General features: G+C 37.5%; 1 protein-coding gene across 1 annotated transcript in view; it reads left to right on the top strand.

The window, feature by feature from the left end:
* PLCZ1 (phospholipase C zeta 1) overlaps nt 1-19,584 on the top strand; it is a 41,468-nt gene that overhangs the window by 6,353 nt on the left and 15,531 nt on the right. The window contains exons 3-7 of the mRNA XM_055117983.1: nt 1,834-2,035; nt 5,721-5,865; nt 7,940-8,089; nt 10,935-11,153; nt 12,701-12,848. Of these exons, the coding sequence (XP_054973958.1) occupies nt 1,834-2,035; nt 5,721-5,865; nt 7,940-8,089; nt 10,935-11,153; nt 12,701-12,848 (864 nt within the window). The remainder of the gene's footprint in view (nt 1-1,833; nt 2,036-5,720; nt 5,866-7,939; nt 8,090-10,934; nt 11,154-12,700; nt 12,849-19,584) is intronic.

The following is a 19,584-nucleotide window of genomic DNA, read 5'->3' as shown; positions in this document are numbered from 1 at the left end:
ATGCACAAAAATTCCTTAGAAAGCTCAAGATAACTTTCTAAAGTGAACTCTCAATTTTTGAGAAAAACTGGATTATCAACAACAAAATCAGTAGAAACTAACACTTCTAGAACTAATACATCAGATAATTGCTGTCATCCTGAAGATAGAGAGAAGTAAACTGATATGATCACTCTAGGAAATGGATTTAACTCGGGCTTTTTTTTTTTTTTTGGCCACACCTGTTAGGGAGAAAGAGCTGGTAAAGATACTGCTACAGAGTTATTAGCAGTATAAAAATTGTCATAAAGTTGTCAAGGACAACTTTGACATGCACAGATCAGGTGCATGCGAGGCAAGTGTCCTATCCTCTGTATTAGCCCTTTGACCCAAACTCAGAACCAGTGTTCTTTGATTCTGGAATTCTGGAACAAATGTTTCTCTAAAATACATACTACTGGTAAATATCAACACATATCATAATGCATATATCATACTGTCCAGAGATAATTTAATAAAGGTTATGCTGTGCAAGTGACATAGATAGTCCATTCTATGCATGCATCCAAAAGAAATAGATGTATTTGCACCCCAAAATAGGCACTGGTTGTTTCTAGAAGACTCTGTGTAAGTTTTAAACTACAAATTAAATAGTCTAAATCCAAGAATTGATGTATAAAATATTATACAACAATAGGAATAAACTGTATATAAAACCATAATGGAATACTATGTAGCTGTCAGAAAACATGAAGTCATGAAATTTGCATATAAATGGATCAACATGGAAAGTATCATGTTGAGTGAAATGAGTCAGAAAGAAAGAGACAGACATAGAAAGATTGCACTCATATGTGGAATATAATGTAACTGAGAAGTACAAGTTGGCAACGATGCAACTTCTGGCAGATATCTCTCTGGACTTAGTTACTAAAATACTAAATTACAGAAACCCAAAACTGAGAGGCCGATAAGTGTGGTCACTCGACCTCGTACCTCTTCATCCTCAGCAATGGAAAACAAATTATCTAATGCTTCCTTTTCAGCAGGTCTGACTTTAGGGGAGAGACTCTCCAAACAATAATAGTGAGTTTTGTTGAAATATTGTATGCAATCAAAGTGAAAGTAACGTGAAATTTATTAGTTACACAGGCGGGGAGGGGCTTAGGGTGGGGGGGCTAGGGGCGTGGGGGGGTTAGGGGTGTGAAGGGGTGGGGTGGAGCTATACTGGGATTCTTGGTGGTGGAATATGAGCACTGGTGAAGGGATGGGTATTTGAGCATTGTATAACTGAGATTTAAACCTGAAAACTTTGTAACTTTCCACATGGTGACTCAATAAAAAATTTTAAAAAAAAGAATAATTATTAGAAACAGTGATGAGCAAAATAAATTAGTCACTAAATGTAGATGCTGCATAAATTCAATAATATAAGGCACAAAAATCAGAGAAAAGCTCGTGCTTGTCTTTAGAAGCCACATCACCAAATACACTTTTCTGAGGCGGAAGACTGTTAGCAGAGAGCAGGTTTATGGGATATGCTGCGGTATTCTGTTTTTTGACTAAGTTGCTGGTTATGTCAATGTATAGCTTATGAAAAAGTGTCCATCTATGGTAAGTACTTTTCTCTTGAATATTTAAAACACTCAAAATCAGCAATAATATAGTCTATACTTCAGTGTCAACACAGAAGAATGAAGCATTAAGGCTTTGTTCCCAAAGAAAAATTAGAAATAATATGAATTCCCTATTAATGTATTAGAAATATATTCTGCTTATTTAATGTTTTAAAGTGAGATTCAGTGTTCATAATATTAACTATATTTCTGCATACATTTTGCTTATTTTTCATAGTTAAAAAGGAAAAGAAGATGTCATTGGAAGGTTTTATAAGATACATGGCTTCATCTGAATGTCTGATATTCAATACTAATTGTCACAAAGTTTATCAAGATATGAGTCATCCAATATCTGATTATTTTATTTCATCTTCACATAATACCTATTTAATATCTGACCAAATTATTGGACCAAGTGATCTTTGGGGATATGTGAGGTATTTATTTTGAACTTTAAGTTTATTACATTTTAAATCATTTGGCGGTTTCTCATCATGCATACCATAGTAAATAAGTATTCATAACAAAAGTTATAGAATCAGGAGGGAAATGGAGATTTGATTTGTATATGTCATGGAGATCCCATCCCTGGGTGAAAATACGATTTGTTCTAAGTATTAGTATCATATTTCGTTCTCATTCTTTTTGCTCACCTTCACTCTTTTTTTAGTGACCTTCCAAGTTTCCTTGGGTAACTATTAAGTTTTACAGTAAGAGACAAGATATTTCTTACCTTTATTTAGTTAATCGTAACATCCCAGATCTCTTAAAACATGGTTAAAATTAATTCCCACACAGCGCTCTAAGTAAAACCAATTTATAAATGTAATAAATTATAAAGATTTTCATTAATATATATAGATTTATGTTGGATGACTTGCAGAGATGAAAAGCAATCTGCTGCAGCCCTAATTTTGCACTGCCTGATGTAGCAAATTCCTAACACAAGGCTTTTGTTTAGTCAGCCAGTTAAAGATACACCAGTGAGCAGGACTTTCAAAGTTTCTGAGCTCATCTCTTTTTGGGAATAGATAAAATGGAGGTAAATAAATTGATATTTCCAGGCACTGCTGAGATACGGAGAAGGTGAAATTGTATAATGTTCTAGAAGGCACCTAACTGTGAGGTGGATGGTTTTGCTTAAAGGATCAGTAGTGATTTGCCAGGAGATGAAACAGTTGTAGTCTTAAGTGATAATTAGTAAGTCTCCGCTAGATGGGAAAGGATGAAGGTCATGACAGGTAGAAGAAATAATAAGTACATAGCATGTGCAAATGAGAGCAGGACAGCCAGTGTTTCTTGGAGCAAGAGGAGAATGGACAGAGATGAGTTTAAGCAGGTCGGCAGCATTGGTTCATGAGTGCTTTGGGGACTGTGGCAAGTCGGGTGGGTTTGATTCCAGTTGCACTGGGAGCCGTTGACGATATCTTCCTTAGTATAATGTCATAAGCTGATTTACTTTTTTACTGTGGAGGGAAGGCTAATACTGCATGAGTGTGAAGGTAGAAGATACTATGGGAAGGTATTCTAGTAGTTCAGATGGTTAAATTAATGGTGAGTTTATGAGGCAGCAGTTGCAATAAGTGACTAAACATGAAATATTCTAAAGAGGCAAAGACAACTGGAAGAGAAGGACAAAGAAAAGAATCTATTCAGAGTATGGGTCTAAAGCTAGAGTCTGTGCATAGGATGGCTTTGTTGGCAGAGAAGGCAAATCCGAAGAGGAAGCCTGTTGTAGGATATGAAACAAATGCAAGGTTTTCTTGGTTTCCGCTTTCAGTTTGAAGTAGCAACTAGCTATCTTAGGACAGGTTCAGATACTTACATGAGTCAGATTGGTTGCGTGTATCTAGTATTTAGAAGAAATATCAAGACCTGAAAATAATATTGGAAATTATCAGAATATAGGTGATATTTACAACCATGAGAATGAATATTAAATAAAATCATAGAAAAGCATCCTTAATCCTATGATAAAATAAAATATAAATATTAATTAAATTTCAAAATATTACCCATACACTCAGAAATATGTCCATTTAGAATTAAGTATAGCCCAATTCATAGCCCTACTTATTTATCACTGTCACTGTCATCCCATTGCTCATCAATTTGTTCAAGCGGGCACCAGTAATGTCTCTCATTGAGAGACTTATTGTTGCTGTTTTTGGCATATCCAATACTCACGGGTAGCTTGCCAGGCTCTGCCGCGCGGGCTCGATACTCGGTAGCTTGCCGGGCTCTCGGAGAGGGGCGGAGGAATCGAACTTGGGTCGGCCGCGTGAAAGGCGAATGCCCAACCGCTGTGCTATCGCTCCAGCCTTACTTATTTATACAGAAATTTTTGTTTATACTTTATTATTTTAATTTTTAAGAGGGCAAATGCAAAAAGTTATCTTTGCATTTCTAGAAAACATTCTACCCAATTAAAAATTAAATATGTTTATTTGTATTTCTCAATTTTCTGACCCATTTGTGGAAAACAGAACCTTGGAATGCAGCTGTCTCAAACTTTCTCTAATCACAAGAAGTTATGGTGTAATGTGATGTTTGCTTGTGACATTTAAGGTCTTGGTGCTGATCTTTCCTCTCATTTGCTAATTATGTGGGAGGGATAACCTCTTTATGTCTTCATTACCTCATCATTAAAAGAGGAAAACCGCTTTTAATGGCCATGTAACATTAAGTATTTTAATATATGAAACACACCTTCAACTTCATTATTTTAAATAGAATTATACTTTCAATTTAATTATAACTATGCATGAACATGGTATGAAGTCAAAGAACACTAAAATTCAACTCTTTTAATTTGGCTCTTCTCCCTGGAGACATTTTATCAGTATTTCAGTGTGACCTCCATGATTGTAAACTTTAGATGCTTTCTGCTGGATTTATTTCAAGCAGCAGTTTCACCTCCCTGGAACACTCTTTCCTGCCCTTCTCCTTTCTAATACATTATATTAAAAACATGAATTTTCTTTTCTTCTCGTAGGCCTTACCTCATCCTCAAGGGAACACAAGGCCCTTTCCCCCTTTTCCTCTGAATTCAGCATCAGGGTTTTAGTGTCGTAATTGTTTTCCCATACTCACTTATATTCCCACTTATATTCTTACCTGAGCAGTGCTTGAAGCATCACCCTACAAAGCTGACAAAGTGTGATCCCCAAAGAAGTACCAGCGATCTGGAAGGTCTGTTCTCTCATCTGGTCTGTGTGTTGAGACTTCTGTAGGGAAAGGCAGCTGATTCTGCATCAGGGGCTTCGTGCGAGGGCGATATCCTCCTCTTCAGTTTGTTAACAACTTAGAGTATCCCCCCTGCCCCGAATTATTGCTGGTAGCTCCGTTGTAGGGATTGGCTCTATCCATGTATAAAGTGTTTAATAGCATCCCTGGCCTCTATCTGCTTGATGTCAGCTGCTAATTTCTTCTCCATCCTGTTTTGACAAACAGAAAGTCTCCAGCCACTACCAAGTATGTCTCATGGGAGGCAAAATTCCCAAACCAAAGCACTTCTCTTTGCACAGTGGGCAAGTTTCACATACTTCTTGGGAAAGTATTGTTAGTTACGTTTTCAATAGGAAAAGTCACATCACACGTGACTGGGGCCTCAGAGCCCCCATGCACGTGCGTCAGTTCTAAGACTGATGCTCTCTGTCAACTCCTTGCTTCCAGTCCCATTTTGAGATTGCAGTTTTGGGATCTCTCCTGGCTGCCTTCGATTCCTTTTCTAAGATTCATTAGCGTCTGTCTCTCTAATACACAAATATTTACTGGTAGTGACTTGTAAATGAGCCGTTACCAGAAAACTGCAATGTCAGTTCCTGTACTTGATGAATTTAAAACTTAAAAGATCGGTAGAAATGACAAGATTCAAGTCCATGGTGTGGCGTGCTGTCCTAGGTGAGGGTGTTGGAGCTGGGGTTAGGCTCCTGTTAGCTCCATGGTCAGCCGTTCTCAGAGAAAACATTTGTTTAAGCCAACGTGACAACTTGTCTTTATCGTGGAGTCCTTTATAATTTTATTGTTCTACCAAAGATAGTATCTGGAATATTTTGAGGTTAAGGAATTCATTTGTGAATGAGCTGAGAATGACCATGTCTTTTGTTTAAATGCTGCTAGTGCTCTTGTGAAAGGATGCCGCTGTCTGGAGATCGACTGCTGGGATGGATCACAGAATGAGCCGATTGTGTACCACGGTTATACACTCACGAGCAAGATTCTGTTTAAAACGGTTATCCAGTCAATCCAGAAATATGCGTTCATAGTATGTGCATATCTTTGTGGTTATAGTTGTGTGACCTCATGATTTATTTGTTTCCGTATCCAATATTGACCTTAATTTATAACCCTGGTCTTTCACATTGTGGATGTGATTGCTCCATTTTGTAGGTGATGAAATCCATGTAGTTAACACATGTAATATATTCTATAGAACATGCTTGAAATTGTAAGTGATTTTTGACTACCAGTACAGGAACTATATGTGCTGGTTATTGAAATTTCCTGCGGGTCCACAAATAAGTTATTGACATTTAATATATGTATGCCTGGAGTTTTAGTGGAGCCATTTTACACATTGATATTTAATAGCCATATTTGAATTATAAATTATAATATAAATACTAAATTATATAAATCAGGATATATAGTCTTATAAATAATGTTTTTATTGTTGCCATTGCAGTTTGTTAAATATTTCTATTTTCATCAGTGTAAAAAGGTTAAAATTGCTTATTAGGGATTAAGATGTATACATATGTATTTGGGACATATACATGTACCTGTACATATATATATGTAATGCATAGTATACATATCTTAGTAGATTAAGGTTGATTTGTCAGTAGCAAAGTGCATGCTATTTTTTGTTTAATTATATGTTTATAATGTATATTTTTCATATAATGTTATATTGTGTTACAGCTTAAATTATATTCTACTATTACACCTAAAATTCTTTTAGGTATAATATTCCATATTGTACTAAATTTATTACCAGGTATTTAAAATAATTTTTTAAGTGTAGTATATTTGATTTCTTCTCAAGTACTTCCACTGTAGTATTTAAAGTGATTGAAGTGATGTAAGAAAATTTCACTGAACACTTAATGTATACCAAATAAATTAAAATATGATTAAAATTACAAATTTGGTAGACCTGAGGCTCCCCTAATAATACATAAACATGCTTAATATGTTTAACATCTGTATAACTATATCATTGTCATCCTGTTGTTCATCGATTTGCTCGGGTAGGCAACAGTAACGTCTCCATTGTGAAACTTGTTGTTACTGTTTTTGGTATATTGAATATACCACCGGTAGCTTGCCAGGCTCTGCCATGCGGGCAATATACTCTCAGTAGCTTAACATCTATAAACATTTAAACCATTAATTTTAACCAACTGCTCTATTTATATTAACAACATAATATAAAACATTCACAAGGTAAAATCTAAAATAAAAACTTCATTTCTTAACACACAATCATTTATATATGTCATTGATTCTCTTAACATCTAATTTTCTAATATTTCTAAGTTTATATCCCTACTTGAAACTACTTCATTCAACTCTGCATCAACATAAATAAATACCTAATTCATACTTCCACTTCCTGATTTAATAGTCAACTGAAATGTTTTATATTGAGCTCTGGGAATAGATTTTCTCCTTGATCTACTCTTTCCTTGGTCTTTCCCATTTCCATTTAAGGACAGGTTCTCTATACTCAAGCTTAAGTCATTATTCTCGACTCTAACTTTCCTCTCCTTTCTCTTCAACCACCTTTACTGAGTTCTTCAGCACCTTCTCTTGACTCTATATAAAACTTTGATTCATCATCACAAGGATATAATTTTTCGTTAATTTATTTGGTGATGTATGGTAACATTGATCATATATAAAATATGAAATCACTGTTATATTCTATAAACCAATATAATGTCAGTTATATTTCACTAAAAATGAGCAAAATGTAGATTTGTTCTTTGACAACTTTATGACTATTTTATATTGCTAATAACTCTCTGTAGCAGTATCTGTACCAGATCTTTCTCCTTAACAGAGCTTTAGCATGTTTATATACGAATGTGCAATAACTTAAGCAATTTGAATGCTTCAACTGTTCCCCATGCTCCAAGTAATAATTAGAAAATAGTAGTAATTTTCCCTTTTATATTTTCCTTATTTTGTCCAACTAAGTTTAAGTAACACTTACTTTGCAAAATCTCTGAATATTAGATGTGAGTTCTTAGGTAGGTTAAGTGCTTCTGTTAATTGAATTAATGCTATTGAGATATTCAGATGCATAACTTAAGTCATGGTTAATTTTATAGTCATCAGAATACCCAGTGGTGCTCTCGTTGGAAAATCACTGCTCTCCGCCTCAACAAGAAGTTATGGCAGATAACCTGCAGTCTACTTTCGGAGAAGCCTTACTTTGTGACGTACTTGAGGATTTTCCAGACAGACTACCTTCACCAGAGGTAAACTTTTGTCTGGGGAGTCCAGTTATAAAAAATAGAAATGAAGTAGCTTTTCCATTGTTATATTGGCCCGTGAAATTTTGTTTGAGGTTAATAGAAATGTGCAGTCATGATTATTCTTAGAGGCATATCCTTGCAATGTATTTGTGGATGTATCCTGATAAAGAAAATGTTTAGACGTAAGTATAGAGCTTCATATCTTTAATGTGAATTAATTTTGAGTCAGTTAATATCAAACTATAGGAATGTAATATGCTTTTTAGGCAAAAGACTAGAAAATTCATGCCCGGTGTCCCAACGTCTAGATGTCAGGTTCCCATTTGGATCTGCTCTTTTCAACTTCTCCATGTTTACTATTGTTCTTAATTGAATATACGTCAGTCTTTGGTTTAATAACATGCCAACCTTACCTTCAGTATTATGGTATTTTAATACTGTCTTGCAGTATTGTATTACAGTATTTTGTAGAGTATTTTGTATATTGACTTCTCATATTTCAATACTGATATTCAGTATCAGTTCATCACTTGCTTCTTCTATTAGTCCTTGTCTCATCCAAGTTTCCATTTCTTATCTCCTGGCAACTTACCTAATTAAGCTGCTTTAACCCATGATACTTCAGTGGTGCTGGTCTTCAAAGACTTTGCCTGAGTGAATTGTTAGGAGATCTCTTTCGGTGTCTGACTAGCTTTCTCGGCAGCACTCCATGCTGTGAGCCCCTCCTTTTCTCCTTCAAATCCTTTCTTCTATGACACCAGATCCTTTTGGCTTTAATCCTTTCTGCTTACCCTTCTGGCCCAAATTTTATTAGGTGATAAATGATACCTTTTTTTTTTGCACTGTATTATTGCAGTAGTTTAGTTTTGCCACCTGATTATTTCAGAAGAGATACCAGCATGTTGTGATGCCGGAATATTTTCCTATGCCTTTATGTTCTTTACTTAAATGGGAGGATCACTTAAAGATCAAAGTGTTAGGACCTAATCACAAGAAGTCTAGCAATCATGCTAGACATGAGAGGGACAAAATAGACCAAATAAATAGAAAACAACCTAACCGCAGAGACTAACTCTGCTCAGTTATGACAGAAAATGGATATTTAAAACTTTGGGGATGGAGAGACAATGAGTAAGGCAGTTGCCTTGCATGCAGATGATCCTGGTTCAGTCATCACATGTGGCCTCCTGAACCCCACCAGCTCTGAGCCCTGAGCACAGAGCTATGTCGGACCCCCTATGCACCACCTCAGGCCACACAAAAAAACTTGTGCATTGTTAGGAAAATTTTGTCAAATATTTTAGCTAAGAATAATTGAGTCAGAAATTACAGTTATTTTTCACTTTCTAGATATATAATTTCTCCAAATCTGTAATTTTGTATGGAGGTATGCTGATATCACTGAATTTCTTGCTTTGTAGGAAATGAATTCTAATAAATAAATGAGAAATTAGTCATTTTATCATACTGCAGTCATTCTTTTTTAAATTTGAATTTTTTGACTTTTGGACCACACCCAACAGTGCTTAGGAGTGACCCCTGGCAGTGCCAGCAGTCAAACCTGGGGTCAGCTGCATGCAAGGCAAGTGCCTTACCTCCTTTGTACTATCTTTCCAGTCCTCCCAGCATAGAAGAGAATTTCCAGAGACTTAGAAAAGAGACAAAGTTTCTGTCTCAAAGCCCAAGCATCTTCAATTTAAAGTTGAACCCTGGACTCAGTTTCTTTTCTTACTCCTTTTTTATACTTTATATAAGCACCGTGGTTTACAATGTTCTTCGTAATACAGTTGTTAGGAGCATTCAATGCTCCAACACCAGTCCCACCACCAGAGTGACCTTCCCTGTACCATTGTCCCCAGGTTCTCCCTCACCACCCAAGCCCGAGCCCTTAGCAAGCACAAATTATTTATTTTATACTTCTTGTTACAACTAAATGGCTAATGGACTTACCAAAATACTCTAGTAAAAGAAAATTTGTGGAATTATTGTATCTCACCCATGGGTTTATTAAGTCATTGTCGGAGAGTTTACTAAGCAGTTGCCAGTTGAACCTTCCGTGTTATTGTTTTTGCTTATTGAGCTTCGTTGGCTTCTATGCTGTTTTCCCGTCTGATTCGGTGTGCTCCCGCTGAGCTGTCAGTGTTGTGGAATTTATGTGGCTGCGTGCTCCAGGCACTCCAGAATCTGTAGAACTGAGCCAGTGAGTTTATGCGGTGTGGCTGTGAGATGTGGGCGTGGCTGGGAATGGGTTACTTTAGTGTACATCCATTTGAAAATGATGTAGAAGTAGCTAAGTGGAAAAAAGGCCACAGGAGGGCTTTGGATTTAGAAAAAGGGACCTTGTGGGGGCAGGGGTGGAAGGAAGTTAAGTGGGCTCGGATGACCCCGGAAGTGCTCAATGCTTACTCCTGGTTATGTGGTCAGGAATTACTCCTGGGGCTGTGCAGGAACTGCATCTGGTGCCGGGGGCGGACACAGAGTCCTGCATGCCAGGCAGGCTCTTTAAGCCCGTGCTATCTTTCTACCCTAGAAATGGAAGCATTTTCACTTCTGAAACGTTACCAGTACATTTCATGTATTTCAATTTTTTTAAAATAGTAGTGATTAATATATGAAAGAAATGGGATTGCAGTCAGTCCTAGTCATGATAGATTTATTTTTGGGGTGAATTTTGGTCAGTATTGTAAATCACTGTTTCCGCTGGAGTGTTTATAAGGGTGTGGATAAAGACGGAGCCTTTACATGTTGTAAAAACTCCTGAGGGCTAACTGTGTTTTCAGAGACTGCTATGAGTGAAGACCTTCTTGTAAGTAAATGTGGTTGTGTCTCTTTCAAATTGTTTCTCTAGGCATTGAAATTTAAAATACTAGTTAAAAACAAGAAAGTGGGAACCTTACAGGAAACCCAAGACAGAAAAGGCTCTGATAAGCATGGCCAGGTGCAGGAATATGGCGAAGAGGAGTATCCAGACCCCCAAACCTCATCTTCAGAAACAGTTACAGCTAAGAAAAGCAGTGACGACATGAAAAAAAGTTCATCTATATTATCAATTTTCAAGAAAAAGAGGGTGAGATTGATGCTTTGTCAAAATCTGACAAGTAATTGGAAAATTGTGTAATTTTCGTATTGGTGGGGAACTTTTGGGACAGGAAATGAAACCTTCATAAAATTTTGTTTTGAAAAAATTAGTTGAAAAGAAATGTTAAAGTTCACTATGTTCTTTCTTATGGTAGTTATTTAAAACTTTTTTTCCTCTAGTCAACAAATGTACTTCTAATGTACTGAGCATTATGCAGCTTAAAAAAGTGATAGCATCGTGTTTCTGCTCTAAAGGACACTGCGAAAGATAAGAAAATCACTCTATGACCAAAATTACTCTTTATGTCACTCTATACTGTATTATAAGTATTTCAATTGGCAAGACAAAAGAGGAATATCAGATTTCAAGTGATACAAAATAGTTCATCTGGCTTAAGTAAAATGTAAATTAATGAATTGGCGCACATAAATTGATCAGGATTTCGATTTCAGGAATGCCCATATAATTGCTCATTGGCAAAAAGCTACAGCACTTTATTTCTTTCTCCAGCTCTAGCTTCTGTTTTTCTTTATTGCTGCAAGAACTTTATGGTGCTTCAGCTTTATCTACATACTTTTAGACTCAAATCAAGTTGAAGGTTTATTTATTTTTTCAGATGACCAAGCAAATTATATTTGTACATTGACTATGATCTAATTATGTTCACATCTTTGAATCAATTACTGTTGGAATGCAAAGCTTTTATTAGCTAAGCCTGAACACATTATTTCTACTTAAACATATGGAGTGAACATGAACAAGGAATGTTTTCCCAAAACAAAACTTGAAAGTGGGCTAGCAAGTGTATAGCACTGTAGCACTGTTGTCCCATTGTTCATCGATTTGTTCGAGCGGGCAGCAGTAATTTCTCCATTGTGAGACTTGTTGTTACTGTTTTTGGCATATCAAATATGCCACGGATAGCTTGCCAGGCTCTGCCATGCGGGTGGGATACTCTCAGTAGCTTGCCGGGCTCTCTGAGGAGAACAAGTATATAGGAACATAAATGATGGGGTACATAAGACTAAATGTAACAAAAATTATTCAAGAATGAGAGCTTATATTAGATATGTGCTTACTTATAGCTTCTTATAGCTAAATTTTAAAATTTGTTATTTAAAATTTTATTAAGTTTTATTTAATTTTAATTTTTAAATTTCTATATAGGCTCTGATTTTACAGTAATGTTAATAGAGTTTTAGGCATGACTTAAATGATTAAAATATTATAAACTGTGTGATACATTGAAATAAACAGGTGTCGAGAAAAGGAAAAAAATAATTGTTATCTTCAATACTAATATCAGTTGAGACATTCAATTAAGGTATTTCATGTTGTCATTTTATACTATAGTCATTAAAATTGGTAACACTTTCCAATCTCAATGAGTTTTGAGGAAGCATCCTGTGAAAAGTGAGTGAAATGGAGTTTTTGTAATCTTTGATATGTGAAATTTTTTTTATCAGAAAAGGAACTTTTTGAGTTATTAGTGCAAAAATTGTGAGATGATTGCATTTTATCTTTATATCACAAAGGTAAAAGTGTCTTTGGCACTCTCTGATCTTGTCATTTATACTAAAGCTGAGAAATTCAGAAGTTTTCAGTATTCAAGACAGTTTCAAAAATTTAATGAAGCTAATTCTATAGAGGAAACTGAAGCCCGAAAACTTTCCAAGTTGAAAGGTAAATTTTTTAGACTCAAACATATGACATGATCCAAGTTAATTTTCTACTATGATGTCAAAATTAGTCAATGATGTTTATAAAAGTCTATCCTCCCATCCCATTAAAATTAGGTATTGGTATAATTTAACAGGGAATATGATTCAGGTCATATTAACTTGTATTTTACAACACATAATCATTTGCTGCTGACATGGGTTCTATCTCTGACACCACGTGTGGTCCCCTCAGCACCACTGGGAGTCAATCCCGGACACCCAGCTAGTAATAATTCCTGAGCAGCACCAGGTATGGCCCCCACAAATCAAAACCCTAGACCACAGCCATGGACTCAGTTCTTCACAGCGTTTGGGTGGAGAATGCCCAGCACTGATGCTGTCGTAGGCTGGGGCTGTGGTGTGCACTGAATATAAGGTGATGGGGAGAGCTCGATAAGGCTGCGGGAGGTAGATAGCACCTAATGGAAGGACCTCTGAAGTAGAAGGAGTTGGTCCTGCACGAGAAGTGAGTGGGAGAAGACTGAAATGACAGGACTCCTCAGAGCTTGGCGGGTTTCTGAAAGACGCCTGTGGGAGCATCAGCGGGAGAGACACTGCACCGATGGCAGAGAGCCTGGAGCAGGCTCACATCGTGGACTCAGTGGGCTTCTTAGCAGCAGGGCTATGTGGGCCCAGGGGAAGGAGAGGGAGGAGACAGCACCCCAGCAAATTGCAGTGAATGTGCATTCCTGCTCGAGTGCTCAGAGGCACCAGCCCTTGTTTACCCCCTTTTCACTGTCTCTGACTCTCAATCTGCTGAGGGCAGTTCTGTTTGGCAGTGCCCACCAGGCTCTTACTCCTGGAAGGAGAAAGGGAAAGGGACCCTCCCCTGCTGAAACGGTGTGGCAGTAACTTGCAAAGCTGTTGGCTGTTTGGAAATGTCAGTTCTGAACCTCATTGGTCTGACCATTGGTTCCTAAGGGTTTTGGGTTGTACTTGATCTTTTTCCTACCTTTAAACCCTGAATACACAAGGTTTCTTTGTATGTGTGGACATATAATTGCAACAGAAAAACAATAACAGTCTACTGACCATGACCACAGTTAAAAACGAAATGGAATGGAATTAAATCCACAAAATCCCATTCATCGTCGAATTTCTGGAGCGGTCTCAGTAACCTCTCCATTTGTCCTATCCCTGAGATTTTAGAAGCCTCTCTCTACTCATCCTTCCCAATGATGCCACATTGGAGGCTCTTTCAGGGTCAGGGGAATGAGATCCAGCTTGTTACTGGCGTTGGCATATGAATACACCATGGGACGCTTGCGAGGCTCTCCCATGTGGGCAGGAAACTCTCAGTAGCTTGCCAGTTTCTCCCAGAAGGAGAAGTAGGTTATATGATATTGCTTCTGGGAGCTTGCTTTTAAGTCTCTGGATGTTGGGCTGGAGTGATAGCACAGAGGGTGTTCGCCTTTCACGCCTTTCACGCGGCCGACCTGTGTTCGATTCCTCCGCCCCTCTCGAGAGCCCGGCAAGCTACCGAGAGTATGGTGCCCACATGGCAGAGCCTGGCAAGCTACCCGTGGCATATTGGATATGCCAAAAACAGTAACAATAAGTCTCAAATGAGAGACGTTACTGGTGCCCGCTCAAACAAATCGATGAGCAATGGGATGACAGTGGGCTCCTCTGCTGGTACCTTCATGTGTGAGGCTTGTCTGAATGCGTGGAGAGGGGTCTTGAGCATGGCTGTGGCTAGGTTCCGGAGGTCTTCGGCCGCCAGGAGCTCTGCTCGGGGTGGAGAGGGAAGCTGGAGCCCATCCCCTCCGAGGGGCCCCAGGGAAGACAGCCAGACGTGCGGGCAAGAGACTCTCTGCATCGCTCTCTTCTGGGAGCTTGCTTTTAAATCTCTGATGCTCCCCTTCTAAATATGAATGGGAAAGTCATCTCTACTGTTCATTTCAGTAACCATCATCATTTACTTGTCACTGCTTTCTAAACATAATATTCATTGAAGTGGTGGAGTATGTTCTTAGGATGTGTGAAGTCTAGAATTCATTTGGCTCTTGAGTTCAATCCCTGGCAGCATATAGCCTGGTTCCTCTGAGCACTGCTAGGAGAGGTCTCTATTGAAAACAAAAATGTTCATTTAGGTGGTAGGAGTGTTTCTATTTTAATGTGCTAAAATATATTAAACTACAGGCAATAACCGTCTTTCCCATAACTGGTTCCAATATGAACACAAATGGTTGTGGGAACAGAATATGCTTAGTAACAGCATAAAAATCTTGGAGAAATGGGAAATTTATGCTCCATATTTTGAAGGGGTGTCTAATGGTAAATAGCATAAATTAGTTTTGAATTTCAAGCAACTTAAATAGAATGGAAATGGAAATTTGTGAAGAATACATGTATGCATAATATATATAGAAACAACTATGTATGAATGTGTGTATGACACAAGTATAGACCTTATCAATGGTTTAAATGTGCCAATCAAGAGGCACAGAATGGCAGGATGGATTAGAAAATTAAACCCAACACATTCTGCTGCCTACAAGAAACACATCTGAACAATCAAGCAAACACAAGCTCAGAGTCAATGGTTGGAAAACAATTCTCCAAGAAAACACCCTCCTTAAGAAAGCTGGGATGACCATACTAGTATCAGACTTCAGACTGAAGAAGGTTAAAAGAGACAGTGAAGTTCATTTTTTAATGCACCCATAAAATTAAGAGAACAGAAATTATATCAGCTATTCTTTCAAACCATAATGCACTGAAAATAGAACTGAATCACACACAAACAGAAACAAATCAAACACCTGGAAATGAAATAGCTCACTACTGAATGACCAGTGGGTTAGAGAGGAAATCAAAGAGGAAAGCAAAAGATTCCTGGAAACAAATGAGAATGAGGACATGAGCTACCAGAACTTGTGAGACACAGTGAAAGTAGTATTAAGAGGAAAGTTTATAGCTCTGCAAGCATTCATCAAGAAGAAAGGGCCAAAATCAATAATTTTACCTCACAGCTTACGATCTTGGAAAATGACCAACAAAAGGAGCCCAAATTAAGCAGGAGGAAGAAAATAATAAAACTTACAGCAGAAATCAATGAGCTGGAATCCAAGAAAACAATCCAAAAGATCAAAGAAACCAAGAACTGGTTCTTTGAGAAAATAAACAAGATTGATAAACTATTGGTCAGACTCACAAAGAAAGAGAGAGAGAAACCTAATAAACCAAATCAGAAATGCAAAGGGAGACTATTACAAAAGAAACTGCTGACATCCATCGGATCATCAGAGATTACTTTGAAAATCTTTATGGCATGAAACAAGAGAACTTTGAAGAAATGGATGTTTCTGGATTCTTGTAACCTCCCAAGGCTGAACCAAGATGATTTGGAATACCGAACAGACCTATCACTCGAGGAAATTGAATCGGTAATCAAAAGTCTTCCCCAAAACAAAAGCCCTGGCCCAGGTTGATTCACTCGAGAATTCTTTCAGACCTTTAAAGAGGACCTATTGCCCATCCTTTTCAAAATTTTCTAGTAAATTGAAGAAACAAAAATACTCCCAAACTGGGCCGGAGCGATAGCACAATGGGTAGGGCGTTTGCCTTGCACGCGGCCGACCTGGGTTCGATCCCCGGCATCCCATATGGTCCCCCAAGCACTGCCAGGAGCAATTCCTGAGTGCAAAGCCAGGAGTAACCCCTGAGCATCGCTGGGTGTGACCCAAAAAGCAAAAAAAATACTCCCAAACAGTTTTTATCCCCCTGATATGCAAAGCAGACACACTCCACAAAAATGAAAAATCTCAGACTGATATCATTGTGAATCATCATATGACTGATAAATCAAAGATCTTCAACAAAATGCTAGCAAATAGAATCCAGTAACTCATCCAAAAGATCATATACCATGACCAAGTAGGATTCATCCTGGGGATGCAAGTATGGTTTAACACTTGCAAGTCAATACACAATCAACACAATACACCGTATAATCAAAAGGAAAGATAAAAAAAGATCATATCAATAGATGCAGAAAAAGCTTTTGATAACATCCAACATCTATTCATGATGAAAAAAAAACCTCAACAAAATGGGATTCGAAGGAACTTTCCTTAATATAGCCAAAGACATCTACCACAAGCCTACAGCAAGCATTATTCTCAATGGGGAAAAACTAATAGCCTTCCCTCAGAGATCAGGGACAGGACAAGGATTCCCGCTCTTGTCAACTTTGTTCAATATAGTACTGGAAGTACATGCCATAGCAATTATAGAAGAAGAAGAAGCTATTACAGGCAATGCCTCACTATTTGCAGATGACATGATACTATACTTAGATAACTCTAAAGCCTCTACCAAAAAGCAATAGAAACAATAGACTTGTACAGTATAGTAGCAGGCTACAAAATAAATACCCAAAAGTCTACAGCTTTTCTGTATGCAAATAATGAATAATAAGAAATAGATATTAAAAGAACAACTACGTTCACAATTGTGCCACAGAAAATTAAGTGCCTCAGAATCACCTTAATTATGGAGGTAAAGGACCTGTAGAAAGGAACTACAAAACATTACTTCAAGAAATAAAAGAGAACACGAGGAAATGGAAACACATTCCCTGCTCATGAGTTGGGAGAATTAACATTGTTAAAATGACAATACTCCCCAAAGCATTATACAGGTTCAATGCAATACCTATAAGGATACCCATGACATTTTCCAAAGAAATTGATCAAACACTCCTGAAATTTATATAGAGAAAAAAAAACCCCTCACAAATAGCTAAAGCAATCCTTGGGAAAAAGAAGATGGGAAGCATCACCTTCCTTGACTTCAAACTCTACTACAAAGCAGAAGTAATTAAAACAGTGTGGTCTTGGAATGAAGACAGACCTGCAGAGCAATGGAATAAGCACAAACCCTAAAATATATAAACACCTAATCTTTGATAAGGGAGTAAGAAATATGAAGTGGATCAAGGAACGCCTCTTTAAACAATGGTGCTGGAAAATTGGACAGCTACATGCAAAAAAAAAAAAATGAACTCTGACCTCTACCTAATGCCATGCACAGGTTAGATCAAAATGAATTAAAGAGCTAAACATCAGACCTAAATCTAAAAAATACATGGATGAAAATATAGGCAAAGCCCTCCACACGAAGAAGCTCAAGGCATCTTCAAAGATGAAACACCACTTCAAAGATTAACAAATGGGACTACATTAATAAGCTTCTGCACCTCAAAAGACAGTGACCAAGATACAAAGACAGCCCATGGAATTGGAATTATTTAATACTCATCTGATGAGGGATTAATATCAATGATATACAAGGCACCGGTAGAATTTACAGGAAAAAAACACCCAACCCATCAAAAAATCAGAAGAAATGTATAGATACTTTCTCAAAGAAGAAATTCAAATGGCCAAAAGGCACATGAAAAAATCCTCTACATAACTAATCATCATGAAGATGTGAATCAAAACAACAATGAGATATCATTTCACCCCACAGAGACTGGCACACATCCAAATGAACAAGAACAGACAGTGCTGGCATGGATGCAGGGAGAAAGGGACCCTCATTCATTACCGGTTAGAATGCCCACTGGTCCTGCCTTTTTGGAAAACAATATGGACATTTCTCAAAAATTTAGAAACTGAGATCCCATTTGACCCAGAAATACCACTTCTGGGAATATACCCTGGGGCTTTAAAAACATAGCAGAAACACCATCTGCATTTCTGTTTTCATTGCTGCACTGTTCACATTAGCCAGAATCTGGAAACAACCTGAGTACCCAAGAACAGGTGTATTGGTAAAGAAACTATGGCATACCTACACAATGGAATACTACATAGCTGTTATGAAAAATGAGGTCAGGAAATTAGCCTATAAAGGGGTAGACTTGGAGAGTATCATGCTGAGTGAAATGAGTCAGAAGGAAAGGGACAGATATAGAATGACTGCATTTATTTGTGGGATATTAAAAAAAACAATATGAAACTAATATCCAAGGCCAAGGAAAATGGGCCCGGAGGTCTGGTCAATGGTTGGTCAATGGAGTGGGAAATGGAGAATAGTTAAGATAGAGGAGGATCTATTATGACAACATTATTTGGAAATGATCACTCTAGACAAGAATTGAGTCTTGAAAGCAGGTAAAGGATTTTATATGATAACTTTCAGCATTTGTATTGCAAACCATAATGCCTAAAATGAGAGAGAAAAAGAGAAAAAAAGAGAGAATAGAGGTGCCAGCCATCGAGGCAGACTGAGGTGGGGAATGGCTTGAAGTGGGGTGGTGGGGGGAAACTGGGGACACTGGTGCTAGAAAATTACACTGGTGAAGGGATGGGTGTTGGAACATTGTGTGACTAAAACACAGTCATGAACAATTTTGTAATGCCCTATCATGGTGATTCAAAAACAAAAGTGTAGACCTTATGGAAAGGAAAACATTGAATTAGTAAGTATTGGGAGGGTAGTAATTCCTTTTTTCAGTGGACAAGTGAAAAAACTTGAATAGATTTTTCTGGAAGACAATATGGTTGGGAGTTGAATTGGTTAGGTTTAAGGTCCCTTCCTACCCTAAGACTGTCAAATATTCAGCTACATTAGTGCATTAATTATATGTACCACAAACTTTAATTATAACTACATTATAGTTTTATATGACTTATATGTGATTGCTTTTGTTTATTTTAGGGTCTCACCAAGCAAGGTACAGGGCT

Source organism: Sorex araneus, chromosome 10, assembly GCF_027595985.1.
Source record: "Sorex araneus isolate mSorAra2 chromosome 10, mSorAra2.pri, whole genome shotgun sequence".
Classification (NCBI taxonomy): Eukaryota; Metazoa; Chordata; class Mammalia; order Eulipotyphla; family Soricidae; genus Sorex; species Sorex araneus.
Note: the sequence above shows the minus strand (reverse complement) of the source record. Positions and strands in the feature narration are given on the sequence as shown.